The sequence below is a fragment of the Hemicordylus capensis genome, chromosome 3 (assembly GCF_027244095.1).
Source record: "Hemicordylus capensis ecotype Gifberg chromosome 3, rHemCap1.1.pri, whole genome shotgun sequence".
Lineage (NCBI taxonomy): Eukaryota > Metazoa > Chordata > Lepidosauria > Squamata > Cordylidae > Hemicordylus > Hemicordylus capensis.
The window spans coordinates 272,138,663-272,156,985 of NC_069659.1; the positions used below are offsets into that span (position 1 = coordinate 272,138,663).

General features: G+C 41.8%; 1 protein-coding gene across 5 annotated transcripts in view; it reads right to left on the reverse strand.

Annotated features, from left to right (window-relative positions):
• FHIP2A (FHF complex subunit HOOK interacting protein 2A) overlaps window positions 1-18,323 on the reverse strand; it is a 69,961-nt gene that overhangs the window by 42,425 nt on the left and 9,213 nt on the right. For 3 of the 5 annotated variants that reach the window (XR_008319027.1, XM_053306926.1, XM_053306928.1), the window contains exons 2-6: window positions 14,241-14,319; window positions 13,052-13,221; window positions 8,334-8,438; window positions 7,990-8,112; window positions 1,717-1,755 (exon numbers count right to left, since the gene is read on the reverse strand). Coding sequence is in view for 4 of the 5 variants with exons in the window: in XM_053306926.1 (XP_053162901.1) it covers window positions 1,717-1,755; window positions 7,990-8,112; window positions 8,334-8,438; window positions 13,052-13,221; window positions 14,241-14,319 (516 nt within the window). In the remaining variant the exon portion in view is untranslated. The remainder of the gene's footprint in view (window positions 1-1,716; window positions 1,756-7,989; window positions 8,113-8,333; window positions 8,439-13,051; window positions 13,222-14,240; window positions 14,320-18,323) is intronic. The other 2 variants (XM_053306927.1, XM_053306929.1) reach the window with 1 other exon arrangement.

Genomic DNA, 18,323 nt, shown 5'->3' on the forward strand with positions numbered 1-18,323 from the left:
GGCCTCACGTAGAACCAGGTTTTCATCATGGTTCTATAAGACATCTGAACTGGCCCAAAACACATACATCCATTTGACAAATGTACAGCCTCCACAAATCTCCCTCAAATTCTATAATCAATTATGGAGATCTTACATATGCTCTCCTCCAAAATGGGAGCAAGGATAGTAGCACAACAAGGCCAAATCTAGACCAATGACCACACAGAACTCTACATGTAGGCTTTGCTTTTGCTGTTCTCCATTCCACAGAAAAGAAAAAGCTGAAGATACCTTATGTGGGTTGAATTAACACCAATTACAGGCTGCACAAAATGATTAAGAGATCACATAGAACCCAATGACTAGAACGCCTCTTCAACATCTGTCTTTTAAACTAAACCAATCTTTAGACACTCCAAAAGGCCTGCAAAGTAATGGCCTTTCCTTATTCTATCAAGCCACCAGAGTAAATTGATGTGATTTGATTTTTTCGATCTTCAGTATGAATGTTACATTTTCTATATGTAGGTAACCTTTCGACATCAGCACATTCAACAGAAAATGTGGATTTTCAGGTCAAGACCTCAATCCACCTTATCTCTGTGGTTCTGAAAACAAAGTTTCAGATTCTAATCTAATCATGCTTTTAAGAATCATGCCTCTAAGATAAGCAAAAGGTGTTCCCAGAACCTGCAGTTATTCTCAGGAAATCTATTAAAAGACAAAATTGTAACTCTGTATCTTCCCTCCCATGAAATCTATTACTGAGCACTTGCCACTAAAACAAAATCATGTGAACCTTTCCCAAGGGCTTCAGGTTTCTTGCTTCACCTTCTTTAAGTGGGAGAATCATACTCCTGCCTATTAATCTGCTTCAGGTGTTTAGAGAGACCTTCAGAATGGCCAGTGAGCATAACGATTGAAAGCATCAGTCACTACAGTAGGAAAAAATGAAGTGTGTATACAGTTCATTATCCTTGAAGATCAATTAACAGATCTCACACAATACTTTATTACAGTCAATAGAATACCACTCATCTATTAAAATAAGCTTGCATAAACATCAAATGCACACATAACTATCCTTGAGCAATGCTTTATGGTCTGACTTAAACTTTTCTTCCCAACACATGCTGGAAGACCATGCAACGCTCCATGCATCATAGAAAATTAATTCATAGGTGTTGAATATATTTAGGTTTGTATTCACCGCACACAGATAATTCCTAATGTATGACTCAGTGTTGTGCAAGGGAACAGAAGGGGAAGATGGGAGAAGTAATAGTGAGTTCAGGAGCATTCCATCTATATAAATATTGTGCCTCATTTACAAATGGGCTAGACTTAACTCCTTCTTGGCTTTCAACTAGACTGAATGCAGTAGATTATGGGATTATCATAGATAGTTCTTCCATTACTTCCCTCAAATACTGGGGAAAGGACGACAAGGCTACTGGCTGGAAAGCACAACATGGACCTAAAGGAGCAGGCCTAGAAACAGACTGGAAGCTGGAGCAGCCTGAGCTTGCCCAGCTCCAAGCTGTTCAGTGTTTTCTCAGAGTTAAGGGCTGTTGGCCACTTCAAAATGGTGGCTACAGACTGGAATCTACTCTTCACATTAAAGGTTAGTGCTCTGCAAAAAGAAAAAGACAAATGTCAGTAGATGCATCAAGCTTAGAAAATGGCCGAGATTCACTGGTTTGTCATGCACAGTTCTGAAGCCCACCTGCTCACCTGCCTCCTGGAAGTGTGTAGGACAGGATCTTGATTTACCTAATAGGAAAGTTTAATGAAATAGGTTCTATATTTTCAGATTCAAGAACATCACCAAGCAACTTCACTACCAGACCACTGGGAATAGGAAGAAGAAGGTTACAGTTTGCTGCTATTAGAAAAGCAACTAAGATCAGCAGCAAATAGCATGTGGAAAGCATCCCTTCAGTATGCTGTTCAAGTTAAGAAAAAATAGAAAAGAAATCTTCAATTGGGTTGAGGTATTCTTTGTAACAATAGAATTTAGACTTTAAAAAATACATCTGTGGTGATCAGCCCTCCCCGCCCCTAAAGAGTGAATCAGAAGTGACCTCTAGGGATCAGCCACTCAGCACACGGTGGGCGGTTCCTGGAGGCAGGAAGTGAAGGGGGTTCTTTGTTCTCAGTTGGAGACAGGCAGAGTGAACAACAGGTTGTCCCTGGCCTGGCAAGGGTGGCAACCAATGTAGGAGCTCTACAGGAGCCTGAAGTCTCTATCATGGATTTGGTGAGTTCAGGAGGGAAGCCAGGACTTTGGCTTTGGGGAAGTTTAGCCAGGGAACTGTGTGTTAAGTAGCCTGTGTTAGATTTCTTTTGATATCGTGCTTTTGCAAATCCTTACAATTGGTTTATTGTGTTTTTATCTGTAACATAACCAAGAAGAACTGAACCTGAGCCCTTTTATTCAACCAGGGCTTTGCAGAAGTCTCCGTACCCTATAAAGTTGCTTTTCAAGGTTTCTTGCACCTGGGGGTACTTGTTGAATTATCCTTGCAACTGGGTAATCATGGTTTTAAAGTGTGCCACTCCAAATACCAGCTGGAGTGATCTTTGGAAGTAATCTGTGAAGTTCTAAGTATTTCTTCTAACCTGTAACTTAAAGCTGAGAGAGCCTCAGACTGAAGCAGTCTGTATTATTGTGAATAAAGTTTTTTCTTTTTGTTCCTGTATTTTACCTGGCTGAGTGGATTTTTGACTCGGGAAAAGGGGTTTTTACTCTGGTGCAAACGTGTCTCTATGTTGATTGCTCAGCAACTCACACTACCAAGTTTTCTCTTCACGTGTAGGCTGCACATGGAAGGTTTTCTGTATTTTTCCATTGGTAAAGGAGAGTTTCCCTGGAATTTTGCCCACACTGGTGGGGTGGAGTAAACTCTGTTAAAAAGTGGGCATGGTGGCAGTGATTGGACTACCAAAGGAGCAATTTAGGTTTTAAAGGAACAGCCTATGTTGAGCAAACATGGAGAGAATGATGCAGCATTTTTCTTTCCCCCATGTAGGCTTGCTTTGAGACAAAAGCTGGGCTTAAATCCTCTATTTGTTACAACATCTCTCATGTATTTTCACTTCAAACTGTTTTAAAGACAACCAAATCAGTGACACAGTGATGTCTCATGCAGAGGGATAATTATTCAAAAGCAAAAGGAATACACTGAGAAATGCAGCAGATTGTGTATATTCCACACTTCTGGAACATCACAGGTATAGAATCTGCTATCTAGCATGGGAATCTGCATCCCCCAAATCACAGCTTTTAAAGCAGTGACTAGGCATGACTCCAGAAAAAGAACATGAAAAGGGATAAGCAGTATCTGATGAAAGCTCAGAAGCTAGCAGAAAGCTGGGAGCAGCTTCCCATCACCATAAAGTTTTAATACTTTATACCAGTGGTTGCCAATCTGGGTGTGTCCAGATGTTGCTGAACTACAACTCCCATCATCCCCAACCACAATAAACTGCAGCTGGGGCTGATGGGAGTTGTAGTTCAACAACCTCTGCAGGACCCCAGGTTTGGAACCACGGCCTTATGCTGACAGATAAGACTTCTGCCATGACTATTATTTCCGACTTGCCTGGTATGTCCAAAACCAATGTATACAAACAGACTTAAACCTGTATGTCAGAATTAGGCTTCCTTAATACAGAATTCTCCCTTATGCAGCTTACAATGATCACTGCAGCAATGTCACTATGGAAAATAAATTCTAAGTACCATTCAGATAAAAAATCGGTTCTAGCAAATGCTATTAATCCTCATGAAATTCCTTTCCATAGGTCTGCTTCTCATCTACACAAAAAGCATCACTCCAGATTCTATGTACTTAAGATCTTTGTGAAAACTGAGCAAGATAAACTAATCCCGAACACTTGAGCTTGTAATAGATAGAGAGAAATCCACAAATGAATAATCCACAGTTGAATAAGAAGTTAATGTTCCAGTGAAACACCCATCATAAGAGGTAAGATTCTTAAATACAGTAACAAGCTTGCTATGGACTCCTCTTTTCAAAAAAAGGTAACGTATGCCATCAACTCGATTTCGACTCCTGGTGCCCACAGAGTCCTGTTTCACAAGCCAACCTCTATGCACAAACACATCCATTTATCGCTCAAGGGCAGGCTTGGCCTGGATGAAAAGAAACAAGTTTACAAATGCAAGTGAGTTCTCACCTCTTATGTATCTTTTGTTCTCAAAAGCCTGTTTTTTGCCTTAAACTTCTGGTGTTTTAAATGAGGCAAAGAGGCAGTTCACTCAGGCACCAGAATTCTAGTGGGTGCTTGCAGGCTATAGGCAAGCACCTTGAAGATAGTTATTTACCCCCAGTCTCCCTGCTCTAATAAGACTGATGTTAATCCTACACATCAGTGATCTGTCCATAAGTATAAGTTTGTAGAATGGGGTGTTTTTGTTTGTTTGTTTTTGAGAAGTGTAAAAGCTGATGTCATTGTAGCTGGTGTCATTGGTCTCGATAGTACAAGGACAGTACACATTACCACATGCTCTGGTACACGTAAGGGAGACATAATCCGAAAAGGCATTGCAGACAGTGTTGCCTCTAACAGGTATTCTCAGAAGTTGTTGACTACAACTCCCATAATTCCCAAGCAAAGGCTACTACAGCTGGGGATGCTGGGAGTTGTAGTCAACAACAACTGGGAATATTTCTTAGAGAGAACACTGATTGAAAATGTTGCTGTAGTGCTGTGTAGTGGCAACATTGACAAAGTTTTTGGATGTGACACTGGCACCTCCTTGACATCTTGTTCAATGATAAGGCCAGTACTAAGGAATCCATGCACAGTCGAACCCGAAAAGGTACTTGTTGAAGATTCCAACTTTGCCAGTAATAAAGTAGCAGTGTTTTGGTCTAAAGATACAGCATCATCTTGTCTATGCTCTGTTGCAAGATCCAAAAATTCTATTCATTCCCCCACCCCTCATATTCTCATGTTGGGTAGTAGAAGGTGATTACACTGGTGTTTGTGCTGGAGACAAATGGAGCAGCCTTCTAGGTGGTACTGCTACTAAAGGCGAAGCCATAGCTTTTGTTGTAAATGCAGAAGGCTGCATCGACATCTATGTTGACATCAAAGTCGATGTTGATGCTGTCATTTGGTCCACAATCTTGGTAGCGGTGGATGCTGAAATTGGAGCCTTCAACATCGACTCCATTGTCAAACATTGATGCCTCAATGTTGACTGAGTATCTCCTGTTTCTGAAGATGGGCTAAACATTTGCACTGCAGTTGGGGAAGGTGTGTCTCACCCCCTTGCTTTGCTACAGTGCTTCTTCTGGGGCGGAGATTCACTTTCCTCGTCAGAGGAGTGTTTGCGTTTCTTATCCTTGTGATGGTGAGCTGACTTTGAGACCTCCTTTGGTCTTTAAAAAACGGGCTCTGCTCCCTCTGCAGTGGTTTTAGACTACACTCTCGCAGATCCCTGCGTGCTCAACATTGAGCCTGATCGCGTTCTTGATGTTGAGGGGTAGCCTGGTCTTGGTGCTGGCGGCTGTAACGCCTCATCATACAGCACCACACGAAAGCGAAGACCTCAGTTCTTCATTGTCAGTTTAGAAAATAAGCTGTAAACTTTACATGCTGCAGTGTTGTGCCGTTCTCCCAAACACAGCAAACAGGAGTCATGATAGTCCGTAGATGGTAGCTGTGCATGGCATTCTACATATCTCTTAAATGTCGTTTTACCAATCCAATCCATTAAGCCAAGAATGGTCTCAAAACAGTCCTATAGTCAATAAAATCCAATAAATCAGTATCTCTCTTTCTTTTTGTTTGTTTCTAGATAGTCCGAGGGTTCAGCAACAAGGTGTTGATGCTTTGGCGGTCAAATAGAAAAATGAGAAAATGGTGCCCCCAACTGTCGATTTCAACGGAAGCACAGAGTATGTGCAGGGCAGAGTGGGCATCACTTTCTAGTCAGTCTACCCACGAGGTCCCTGCTCAGGCACAGAATCCATTCCTTATGAATGCAACGGATCACAGTCCAGATCTGTAAATGATACAGCTGGATGCCTAAACACCACCAATAAGGCACACAGACCACTATGTAAAGTCTTTGCAGAATCTGGTTGCTCATGATCCAGTAGCTGGTAGAAAATAAAACTGTTTTTAAATTCACTCGACTGCAAGGATTCCCATGTAACTTCTATCACTTGTTACATGGCCCTTGCCTTTTCACTAAAGATTTTCTTAGAAAGAAAAAAGTAAAATAGAAAAAAGCATTGCCAAATTTTGCCAAGAGTACACCAAGCTTCATATAAAACGTTACCATGTAATGCAAAACAATGACACAAAACTCTGTCCTCTTTCCAGCTGCTGACTTGTTTAATTAGAGGCACATGCTGCATTTTGCTAAGGCTGTCGGGAGGAAATGCTACAAAAGACTGCACCAGAGCCACCACAATCTGCATTGAAGGATACATGGTTTGGCACACTGGATGGGTTCCGATGGTTAAACCTTGGCTTCACACAACATCCTGTACATTACAGTGGGTGTGATTTGCTGGTAAGACAGTAGGAACCAATCAACACCTACTGCCCGCCCGCCACCAGCAAATCACACTAACTGTGATGAAGCTAGCATAGGAACATAGGAAGCTGTCTTATACTGAATCAGACCACAGGTCAATTTGGTTCAGTATTGCCTGCAAAGGCTGGCAACGGCTTCTCCAAGGGTGCAAACAGGAGTCTCTCTCAGCCCATCTTGAAGATGCCAGGGAGGAAATTTGTAAACTTCTTCATGCAGATGCTCTTTCCGGAGTGGCCCCATCCCCTAAAGAGTCTCACAGTGCTCACACATGCAGTCTCCCACTCAAATGCAAACCAGGGAAGATCCTACTTAGCAAAGGGGACAATTCATGTTTGTTACCACAAGACTAGCTCTCCTACCTGGATAAAGAACATAAGAGCAGCATAGCTGGTCCAACATCCTGTTTCCCCCAGTGGCCTTCTAGATGCCTCCAGGAAGCCCAAACAACTGGTCTTCAGGGACTACCAAATCAAAGCTCCCGGATCCAAATTCTCCAGGGTCTCAATTAGCATCCACTGAGATTACACTGCAGTCAGTACTGCCTCCCTCTCCATACTGACATGAGTGTTCTCCAGCAACGTCTTGATGAAGAAAGGCAACCCTGAAATTGCAGTCCTGCAGGGCTGGATCCTGTAATTACTACTTCTATTTTACATTCCCTTAGTGCTAAGATGTATTGGATTCTGCACTTATCACAGAAATTGCCTGTCTTAGACTAGGGGGCTTGCAATTCTCTTAAGACAGATGGGCAAAACTGAGGAAAGAGAAGATAAGAAACTGATTGACTGATATGTCTAGCTAGCAAAACTATATTTTACCTAACATCTGTGCCTCATACAGCAAAAGAAAACAAAGAAAATGATTTTGTGCTCAGTTATGACAATTTGATAGATTTTTAAGTGCTTTAACATATCTTTGGTTTTCACTGAAACAAAAGCTGAAAGAAGGGGAAAACTGGAAGTATAATACATACTTGAACTATTTTGTTCATGAGAAACTTAGCAGAGTAGGGTTCTCTTCAACAACCTTTCAGTTAAGAGGTCAACTGCTTCAACTCTAGGAAGCAACCCTATGGAAGTTAACCAAGTTATTTCCAGATACAAACTCCAGATGTACTGTAATGAGGGAGGGGCTAAAAGGAATTTGGGGAAATCACAGCAGAAAAGAATTCAGGACTACTCCTAGAGAGCTTCAATGAACTTAATTCCTTTCTTAAAGAACAACACCGACCCATGTACGCTTGAGTTAAAAGTGCACCATCAGTATAGGTCTATGGTAGTGTCCTGATGAACCTAGATAAGCTCCTGTTTACCTTTGCAAGAAATACAATTCTTAAATGGCAGAGTCAGCACAAAGTCTACAACAACATTCTTAGAATGCCTTTTCTGTAACATAAACCCAATTAGTGAGTTATGTGATTCACCCACCTCTAGGAAGAAGTTAACCAAGTATGGATTTTGTTTCAACTTTGCACACACTATGCAAAGAAACTGGATTTCTTCATTTTCTGTGGGTGTTGCCAGGACTTCACCACAAAGTCTGATTAATTTCTGCCAAAGGAAAAAAAGAATAACATTGTAAGAAATAAAAACCCACAGAAAAAATGGCTACTTCTGGGTATATTTTAGAATTCTGTTTTCAAAGATAATAAAACTGCTTATTAGAAGTTCTTAAAATCTCAAAAATGTACTATTATATCCAATATTCAAGGAGAATCAATTAAAAACATACAATTTTTAAAATCTTCATAATTCTTTAATGATCTCAGTACCTGCACAGGCCTGTGTACATTTATATGTGGGAGAAGAGGTTGTCGTATTCTTCCCAGAAGCTTTGTATAAAAAGACAAAACCTGCTGTTTCATGCCTGGAGGACACTAGAAAACAACAAAAAGAATATAGAAACTGGTAAACAAAAGTGAGAGCCTGGAAACATTAATGTGTCAACAAGTACATGAAATATATCCAACATCTGACTAATTCTACAATAAACTGCTGATCCAAATCACTTAAGCCGGTCAGATCTTTGCAATATACATTATGTACTTCATAGCAGCATTTCAAACTAATTAGATACGTGGGCTGAGATCCAAACAGACCCATACAGACAAACAAAGAGATTCAACAATGCTCAGAGGGCTGACCAAATATTTACTTCTGGCTGTATCTCCAATACCTCATGGGGAATTGCTGCAGAGTATCTCCAGCTTTGGGGAGGGGGCAGCTGCCAGGAAAGGGAAACTGAAACATCTCCACACACATTCGAAAATCATGTGGAGATTCTCACGATCGGCAAAAGCGGGCTAAAGGAGCCTAGCCTGCTTTTGGGCAAGCGTGAGAACCACTGGGCTCACAGGCAAGCCTGGTGTCCACAAAGCGGGTAACCCACTTAGGTAGTCTTCCCTTTAGACAAGGTTAGTGGAATGAATGCTTCGCTAAACCCGTCTATTTGATCGTGTATTGTGCCACAGCAACACATAAGGAGAACCCCGCCAGGAGGCTGAAACAAGCCTCCTGGCCCTGGAGGTTTCTCCAGGATGCCCCCCGTGCTTACGCAGGGCATCCTGGAACTTCTGGGGGCTGCGCAGCCCCCAATCCCCGCAGCCGATTCCATGATGGAGCCGGCTGTCGTGTGGGCAGCCGATTTGGCAGTCATGTGGGCAGCTTACCCGGCTGCCAGGGCTGCTGCCTTGATCGTCTGTGGGGAGAGTGGGCTAAGCCCGCTCTCCCCACAGAACCCCCTCCAGCGGGTCTCACTGATCATGAGACTCACCTCCATATTTTCTACATTAGAAAGTCAGCTTCTTGCAGCAGAAGTTACAAAGGTGGGGTTATCCTTATGCTGAAGCACTATTCCATACTGAGCAATGCTATCACATTCTAAAGCCAAAGCAGGGAGGAAAGAATAACCGGAAGCAGGGTGGGAGGGACTTAGTTTTTGTTTTCTGCTTGTTTTCTGTTTGTCCACCAGGGCAAACAAACAGTCCCAAACCCAGGGTGAAAGCCAGATTGAAAAGGGTATAGATAATCTGTATCATCCAAGACCCTTTACAGCTGTATAGACACCGCACACTCTATAACCTTGCTTTAAAAGGGAAGGCTAGAAACAGCCCTCCCTTAGTGAAGCAAGATGCAATCAAGCCTCAAGCAGGCAGTGGTAAGACCACTACTAAAAAAGCCTTCCCTTGATTCCATCAATTTTGATAACTATGAGGCAGACTCAGGTTTGTTGTGGTCAAGAAATGGTTAATAGGGTCTGCAAGCTGCTCTAATTACAAACTGCAAACAGCACAATAACTCTGTTGACTGTGGAATGCAGGCTGGGGCCTCTCTGATATCTCCAGATAGCAGGGCGCTAGCTACGACACCTTCAAGGACACGTTTGGAAAAGGGAGTGAAATAGTTTGGCTGTATGGAGGGAGGAGGAGGGGATGGAATGCTCAATTATAGTTAGAGGAATATTGTCTAATTGTAATAATTGTAAAATGACGATTACCGGTAAGTGATGCTAACCAATGAGGATTGTATCCACTGAATGTAATTGAAATGGATATAAAAGCTGAAGTCACGATGTAATGGGCATCTCAGGCTTAGGAATCTATTCCACCGAGATCAATTTTGCTAGCAATAAATTCTGCTTTTTCTCAACTGCTGGTGTCAATCTCTCACTTTGAACCCAGAGGATTCTGCTACAACTATTGGCCTGTTTCTAACCTTCTCTTTTTAAGCAAGGTGATAGAGCGTGTGGCATCTATGCAGCCGCAAAGGATCTTAGATGATACAGATTATCTAGGCCCTTTTCAATCTGCCTTTCACCCTGAGTGTGGGACTGAAACTACTTTGGTCACCCTGGTGGATAACCTACACTAGACATGGGGAGTACGTCCCTGTTGGTTCTCTAACCCCTGCTAACTGAGCAAAGAGGCACCTTTTAAAAGTGGTAATTCTCTTTATTTAGCAGGCGGAGAGCAACTGGTCCTATCCAATCCCAGCACAACATCCCTCCAGTGGCTGTTGTTGGTGTCAGCCTTATATTTCTTTTTTAGATTGTGAACCCTTTGGGGGCAGGCAGCCATTTAATTAATTTATGTCTGTAAACCGCTTTGGGAACTTTCCAAAAGCTCCCAAAAGTTCCCAGCCTCTTTGTGGGGCTGCCCTTGAAAAATATTTGGAAGCTTCAGTTGGTGCAGAATGCAGCTGCCAAGATTCTCTCAGCAACTGCTCTCTCTGACCATATTACACATATTTTGAAAGAGCCGCACTCCAAATTGGTCGCCAATTTGTTTCTGGAGCCAATGGTAGATGCTGGTTATTACCTGTTAAAGCCCTTAATGGATTGGGCCTGGATACCTCAAGGACCCAAGGGTTTCTGCCCACCCAAAAAGGTCATCAGGGGGGCCTTTACTCCACATGCTGACATTGAGAGAGGCTACTGTCATGCACGTGGGACAGGGCCTTCTCAGTTGTTTATTTATTTTTCATATTTGTATATTTCGCATCCCTGGGTGTTCAAAACCACATAAAACAGATTAAAAATAAAAATCTTTAATAAAAAATTTAAAACCACAGTCCAATTAAAACATTTGGGTGAAAAGTAAGTCTTTAGAGTTGTCAGAGATGGGGATGCTCTTATTTCCATAGGAAGCGCATTCCAGAGTCTTGGGGCAGCAACAGAAAAGTCCTGTTCCTTTGTAACCACCAGATGAGCCAGATGAACCTCTCCAGATGATCTCAATGGGCACTGGGGCTCATAACCAAGAAGATGGTCTCTTAAACCCACGGGACCTAAGCTGTTTAGGGCATGTATTTTGCCCGGAAACTTATTGGTAGCCAGTGTAGCTCTTTTAGTATAGGAATAATGTGATCTCTCCAAGTGCAACCTGGCTGCTGCATTCTGTACCAACTATAGTTTCCAGACTACATAAAAAGGCAGCCCCACAGAGCACATTGCAGTAGTCAAGTCTGGAAGTTACCAGCAGATGTATCACTGTTCTGAGTTCATTCATCTCAAGAAACAGATGCAACTGCTTCAGCTGATAGAAAGCACCTCTGGCCACTGCCTCAGAATGCAGAACCACTCAGAACCACTGTTCCGAGGTCATACATCTCAAGAAATGGCGTATCAGCTGAAGCTGATATAAAGCACCTCTGGCCACCGCCTCAACCTGCTACACCAGGGAAAGGTTTGGATCCAGAAGCACCCCCAAACTGCCTATCTGTTGCTTCTGGGGAAATATGACCCCATGTTGCCTCCAGGCTCTAGAATGCTCTCCCAATGAATGTCCACTCTTTGACATCTGTGGCTGCTTTTAAAAAACAACTAAAGACCTTAGGGTCAGGCCTCTCAGCTTTTTTTGGTTTTTACTGTTTAACTGATTTGAAGATTTTGAATTATTTTAATGGTATTGTATGTATATTAACTTCTGCAAACTGCCTTGGGATGCTTTATGAAAGGCAGTATAAAAATTGAACTAATAAAAACTGCTAATTACAGTAAAGGGTCTACAGATTTGGACAACTGCAGGGCAGACAGTTTCAGATGTGGGATCCAGTAACTTCTGCAGGACCCTGAATCTAGCCCTCATATACACCGAGAAAAACTGATAAACATTTGCCAGTTTCTGGAAGAAACAAGGCAGGAGCCAATCAATTCCAGTGGTAGAAGGCTAGTATCCCCCCCCCCCCGCTTAGCACAGCTCCAAGGATTCTATTACCCTTAGTCACTTTCTCCAGTCTTCTCACACTCCTGTTTCTATCAGCACATCAGTAGCATTTCCTATTGCCCCAGCTAACTGAGCAGAGATCTTTTAAAGTAGTGGTGCTCTTATAATCAGTAGGGGAGAGCAACTCTCTCTATTTAGCCCAGCATAGTTCTCTCCTAGTGGCTGTTGTTTCCCTTAGCTTAGATTATAAACCCCTTTGGAACAGGGAACCATTTTTTAATTTCTTTTGCTATGTAAACTGCTTTGAAAACTTAATGGCAAATAGAACTGTCTACAGAGAGAGACAGGACCAGAACTGGGTAAGATAGGGCGACGCAGAAGGGATAGAGGACGTGATTGAATTTGATTGGCCCTGTCTCAGAGCATGCAGAGCCTGACAACCCTTTGTCATGTGATGGATGCCCTCCCCATACCTTGGAAAAACAGTAGGCATAGTTCAATTTAAAAACAACAACATTTCTCTCTCTGGAGAAAATTATGAGTACACAAAAATTCCAAATGCTTAAAAAGCACATGCAAAAAGTAAGCATGCACATTTATAGAAACATATTATATACAATATGTATCTACTACTATTCAACAAGTTCTTGAACCTGTTTACATATCATAGCAAAGAAAAGAGAAAATAGCTCCCTGCTCCAAAAGGGCTCACCATCTAAAAGGAAACAAAAGAACCCCAGCAACAATCACTGGGTGGGATGCTATACTGGGTTGAAGAGCAAAATATGAGAGGCACCATTTGCTGTAGGACAATCTAACATACTTACATCGGCCTTGCCCAGGGTGTACAAAGTCTCCAAGATCTTGTGATGTAGCAGATATTCCATGCAAGGCCCCGTTTCCCCAAAGTCCCTCTCCTTTTCTTCCTGAACTAAAATATCCAACATTTGCTCCAGGTGGGACGGAATGTTCGTATCCGTTACAGGAGCTTTGTCATCTGCAGAAAGAGGTGCCATTAAAAATACAGCCTTCGTTCTCAATACTCTACCTGCAAACACATTTTCACTTTCCCTCCTTTTTCTCATATAACAGGACAAACTGAAAAAGACAGTCAACTTGATTGTTACTTTAGTTAAGTGATTGATTCCCGGTTTCACATGTTGTCCCTTAGCCTCTGATGCATGCTTCTCCTCCAGCTTCATTGTCTGGTTTATTTAGAAATTCTGGCTTGAATAAGCCAGGATCACCTGATTCAGAAGTCAGGACAAATTCTGGTGTGTTCTATGCCAGGACAGGTAGTAGAATCCCTTCTTTTCTTCGTGATTAAATTAGCAGGGAAGGAACGCATGTTCCCAAGGCTAAGGTATATCATGAGAAAGCAGGAATAAATCCTGACTCCATGTGACAGCTGAACTGAACCACTAATTTTATGAACAGAAAGGAACAAGAAGATTGGGATTTTTGAATATATTACTGACACACACATTTCGAGAAGATAAACTCAACTATACACTTTCACCATGTTCGGAATGTATTTTGCATAGCTGTAATGTAGTATTCAAAGAAACAGGTAATTTATCAGAGATGCAAAGTAAAAACTTATTCTACTCTTAAACTGACATAAATTAACATCATTCGAGTCTATCCTGTATTTATTTGCTATTTGCAAGTAGAGATATGGTAATATTATATGATGAATTTGGAAATCATTTTTACTGCTACGATGCAAGCACATAAATATTCTAGTGGCAAGCCTGATGTTCCCTCTTATGCAACTGTCTACAAATAACTGTCATTTGAACACAATGAGGAACAAGGTCATAGGAATCAATTACAACATCCAAAGGTTTCAGATCTCTAGGGTTGGCACCAGTAAGTATGTTTTGAAAGTGACCGTGAAGTTTATCATGCAAGGCCCACCAAGTATATACTTCTTGATTTCATTACTTTCCAGATCATCACTTTTAAGTGAAATCTGCCTACTTTGGTGATGAAGATGCAAATAAATTTCCTTACCTGAAGCCTCTATGTAATAATGGGTGATCGCCTTCCAGTGGTAAACAAAATCTTCTTGCAATGGAAGAGAGGGTGCAAGCTGCAGAAAAGAAATACAGAGCAGACATAAGACATTTCCTAAATGTTGGCCTTAAGAGGACCTACAGAACTACCCACCTTATGCTAAGTATGCTAGAGCAAAACATATGTCACTTAAGTGGAGACCAGTGTTCCCTCTAACAGGGATTCCCAGATGTTGTTGACTACAACTCCCAGAATCCTCAGCTGCAATGGCTTTTGTTTGGGGATTATGGGAGTTGTAGTCAGCATCATCTGGGAATCCCTGTTAGAGGGAACAATGGTGGCCAGGATCCTGTAAAGCAGGCCTGTTTTATCAGGGTTGTGTTGTTGTTTTTAATTTGGGCAAAAGAACTTGATATGCTAGTGGAGTTGTGGTGGCTTTTTTGCCATAGCCAGCAGCTATGGCAAGCTAGCCAACAGCTACCAACTTGGATCAGTGGGTAGATCATACCTCTGCTCCAGACATGGTACATCAGCCCACCTCAGAGAACAGGTCTATCCAAAATGGCATTAGAATCATCTGAATTGATTCAGGTAGAATCAGGAGTGATTCTCCTCGACCCCAAATCGGGCCCTCTATTTTGAGGGTGATTCAATTTGGGGCCGAATTCGCAAATAACCCCGGATTCAACCCAAACAGATTTGACAGTGAATCAAACTGCACACCGCTAGAAAGTAATGTTCTAAGAGCACCAGTTACAAGAGACTTAGAGCAGAGACAGAGAAAGAAGAGAGAACAAGGGGGCAGTCTTACACTCTCCAGCTCTACACCTAATGTACCCAGTAGTCAATAGGAATTACAGGTGTTGAGAGTCAATGCCTTTGGAGTCCCAACAATTTTTAGGTCATAAACCTGTCACATTTTCAGCCTGTCAGTCTACAAGGGTACAGTGTAAACAGCAATTATAGAAAACCACAAACTACTGCTTTGTTTACTGCTAAAACCAGGTTGCACTCTTTAGGTATGTATGAGAGTTTTCCCTTCACATCAATTCTCTGATTAGGAAAGGGGAGATTTCAGGTGTTAGCCCAGAATGGCTCTCCCTGAACATGCAGAGCCCCCATGCCACCAGCTACTAGAAATACATGGCACTGGTATAACGACTCTCCATACCATCAAGGCTAACCACAGTAAGAGATTTTAATAATGACAGCTCCAACATGGAGTACCATCATGTGGAAGTTTTCTCACTGGCTTCCACCATTGGAAGCCATTCTAATACCAGTAAAGCAACTTCCTATGCACCATTTCAACTGCTGTGCTGCAAAACGCCATTGAAAACCTGGCATGGGAAACACAGCAGTTAAATTATTCCCACACCCCCAACTGGATGTCATTGCTTTCTAAGCAACACTGAACAAAATATAGCCAAGGGATACAAGTGTGTGTACATCAGGCTCTTCTGGATTTGCTGCTGGACTATTAATGCTACCATTAAAATAATAAAATCAGCTTGTTCGTTAGGCCTGTAATAAAACACACACAGAATAGCAGGCTGGCTTCCGAGAAGGGGAAGCAGAGGACTCATCTGAGGACGAAGAGTTTGTTTGCAGGCTTTAAAGGCCACATACTTTAAAGAATGGCTCAATGGACAGGAAAAACTGACCCTCGACAGGCACATTTCGCTCTTGGCTTTTATTCAGTACTCATGACTTCTCTAGGTGAATTCAGGGCTCATAAAATGTGTCAGGATGCAACTTCAATTTCTAGTGTGAGCAATGATTCATCTAAGGACTGTGCAGCAGTGGTGCAGGCTTGCTTGACCCCAATCTCTCTCAGGCAAGACTGCCTTCAAAAGACAGCCATGTTTCTTCCCTTAAAGAGTTCTGTGCCTTTACTGACAAAAATGGCAGGCAGGTATTTTCAGCAATATGTCTCCAAGCTGGAGAGAGCTGTGTCAACCGAAATGATGCCCATGACACACAAAAGCAGATCCTCTATCCGGGCTAAGGAAAAAACCGGTCAGTCCTTCTGTTCTAAGTGATCAAAAGGGAACGGGATGAACACGGCCAAATTCTGGAGTCCTTCCACAAAAAGTGAACTTAACCTTGCATATGAAACAGAATATAGGGTGTAGGGATCAGCGTATCATAAAATTTGAAAAGCAAAGACAAAAAGGAGGAAAGTACCAGCAGCAAGGTCATCACATCCAAATACTCTTCCTCCCCCCCACCCCCGCCCACACCATTGCTTCAGAAAATGAGATTCTAAGCTATTCTCTACATAGACATTCCAACTAAATTATCCTCTCATGGAGATGGCACCTCCAATGAGTACCCCTTATTAAGGCCATCCCTGCAAAAAGGCAAGCCATTGTTCTGAGAGACTCTTGTCCATTCTGTAGCACTGTCAGTGCCAACACATCACAAGAGATCAGGTCAAGAGTGATCACCAGCATTATCATGTATAAAAATTAGGACTGTCACCCACTGAAAGAAACTTTAGCCAATTAATAATATGAGTTAAAATCAACGTGTATGTGAATAAAATAATTATACTGGAAAGGTGTTATTTTGCTTTGCACTCATGCTGCAGTAGGAACCACCTTAGATTTATTCATGGGCAAGAGAGAAGTGGGAAGGTTTCTTCTACCCAGAGTATTTTTTACGGTTTTATAACCAGTTTCAGTCTTGTTATCAAAACAGTTAGCTTCTTTTAAAAATCTGCTGCTAAGTCATTCTAAAGGCCCAACTGATCTATAAGTTGCAGCCATAATAAATTACAAATGACATTAAGAAGTGTCTACTTAAAGTTCAGGAGTGCAGCACTCTTTTGTTGTTATTTTTAACACTATAAGTAACAGCACACGTATTTCACATCATATTTCTTCACAACATTTTCAAATCACAAAAATTATGATGGCATGATTTGGCCTCTGATCATGTATCAGACAGGCTGCTATTTCTAATAAACTTGACATGAGCTTGATTTGATGTCATATGTCAACATCAGGCATTCCCAAGAATGTAGCTAAGTGATCTTGGCTAGGTCTTGGTTACAATCTTAAGAGCGACTTACAGAAATAACTGAGATCAGGGAAACATTACTTCCTGGATTAATAAAATTGTAAGTGTTGGAATGGCAAGACAGTAGAACCTCATTATTTGCGAAACCGCTATTTGTGATTCTGCGTATTCACAAGTGTCTAATTGACACCCTTTTTCATTTTCCACGGATACTAAAGGGTTAAAACCCATGTATCTGTGGTTCCTAGAGGGCTGGAAGTGACCATGGAGGTCACTTCCCATCACCATTTTGTGGCTCATTTCATTTCATTTTAAAAAAATCCTTTCCCCCACTATTTTGGGGGGCATTCCTGAGCACATGGCAGCACAGTACAATAAACAGTTTATATTATTTTCATGGGTTTCTTTGATGTTTTTAGCGTGTTTTAAACCTTTTTTTCCCCATTCTGGAACCTAATCCCCCTTTTCCCATAAGCAGAATGTCTTGTTATTCACAGTTTCATTACTTGCAGGAGTAGGCAAGGAACAGAACACACAAGAATAACAAGGTTTGCCTGTATATATTATCTTTCCCGAAATAGAAGTCCAATCTAGTTCTTATGGTCAGTTCTAATGGAAGCCATTCATTTTCAGAACAGTCTTAGGAATTGCCTACCCTCAATCCTAAACATACTTTTTTGTAGTCAATGGATTTCAATGGGACCTACCGCCAATTAAGTGCTCTTAGGATCTGATCCTTTGCTCATCGGACTATTCTTTCTTGAAAACATACAAAATAAAGCTTGTGTTTTTCTTTTAGAGAAAGTATATCAGCTTCTATTGGCAAAGTATTAGATCTTACACCGAGCTAGACACATCCAAGGCTAAGATTTCAAAGCGTGGAACTGGGTGGTTATTATTATATGATGGATTCCTACTTTGCACCCCGAACTCTTTGAGCTAACATAACGAGAGCTATGATTGAAATGCTGGGCTTACAATACATGAGTGTTTCTTTTCCTTGGAGTAAGGAAAACATGTCAGTCCCTGATTTCCGAGAGGTTTGGGGTGCTAGGA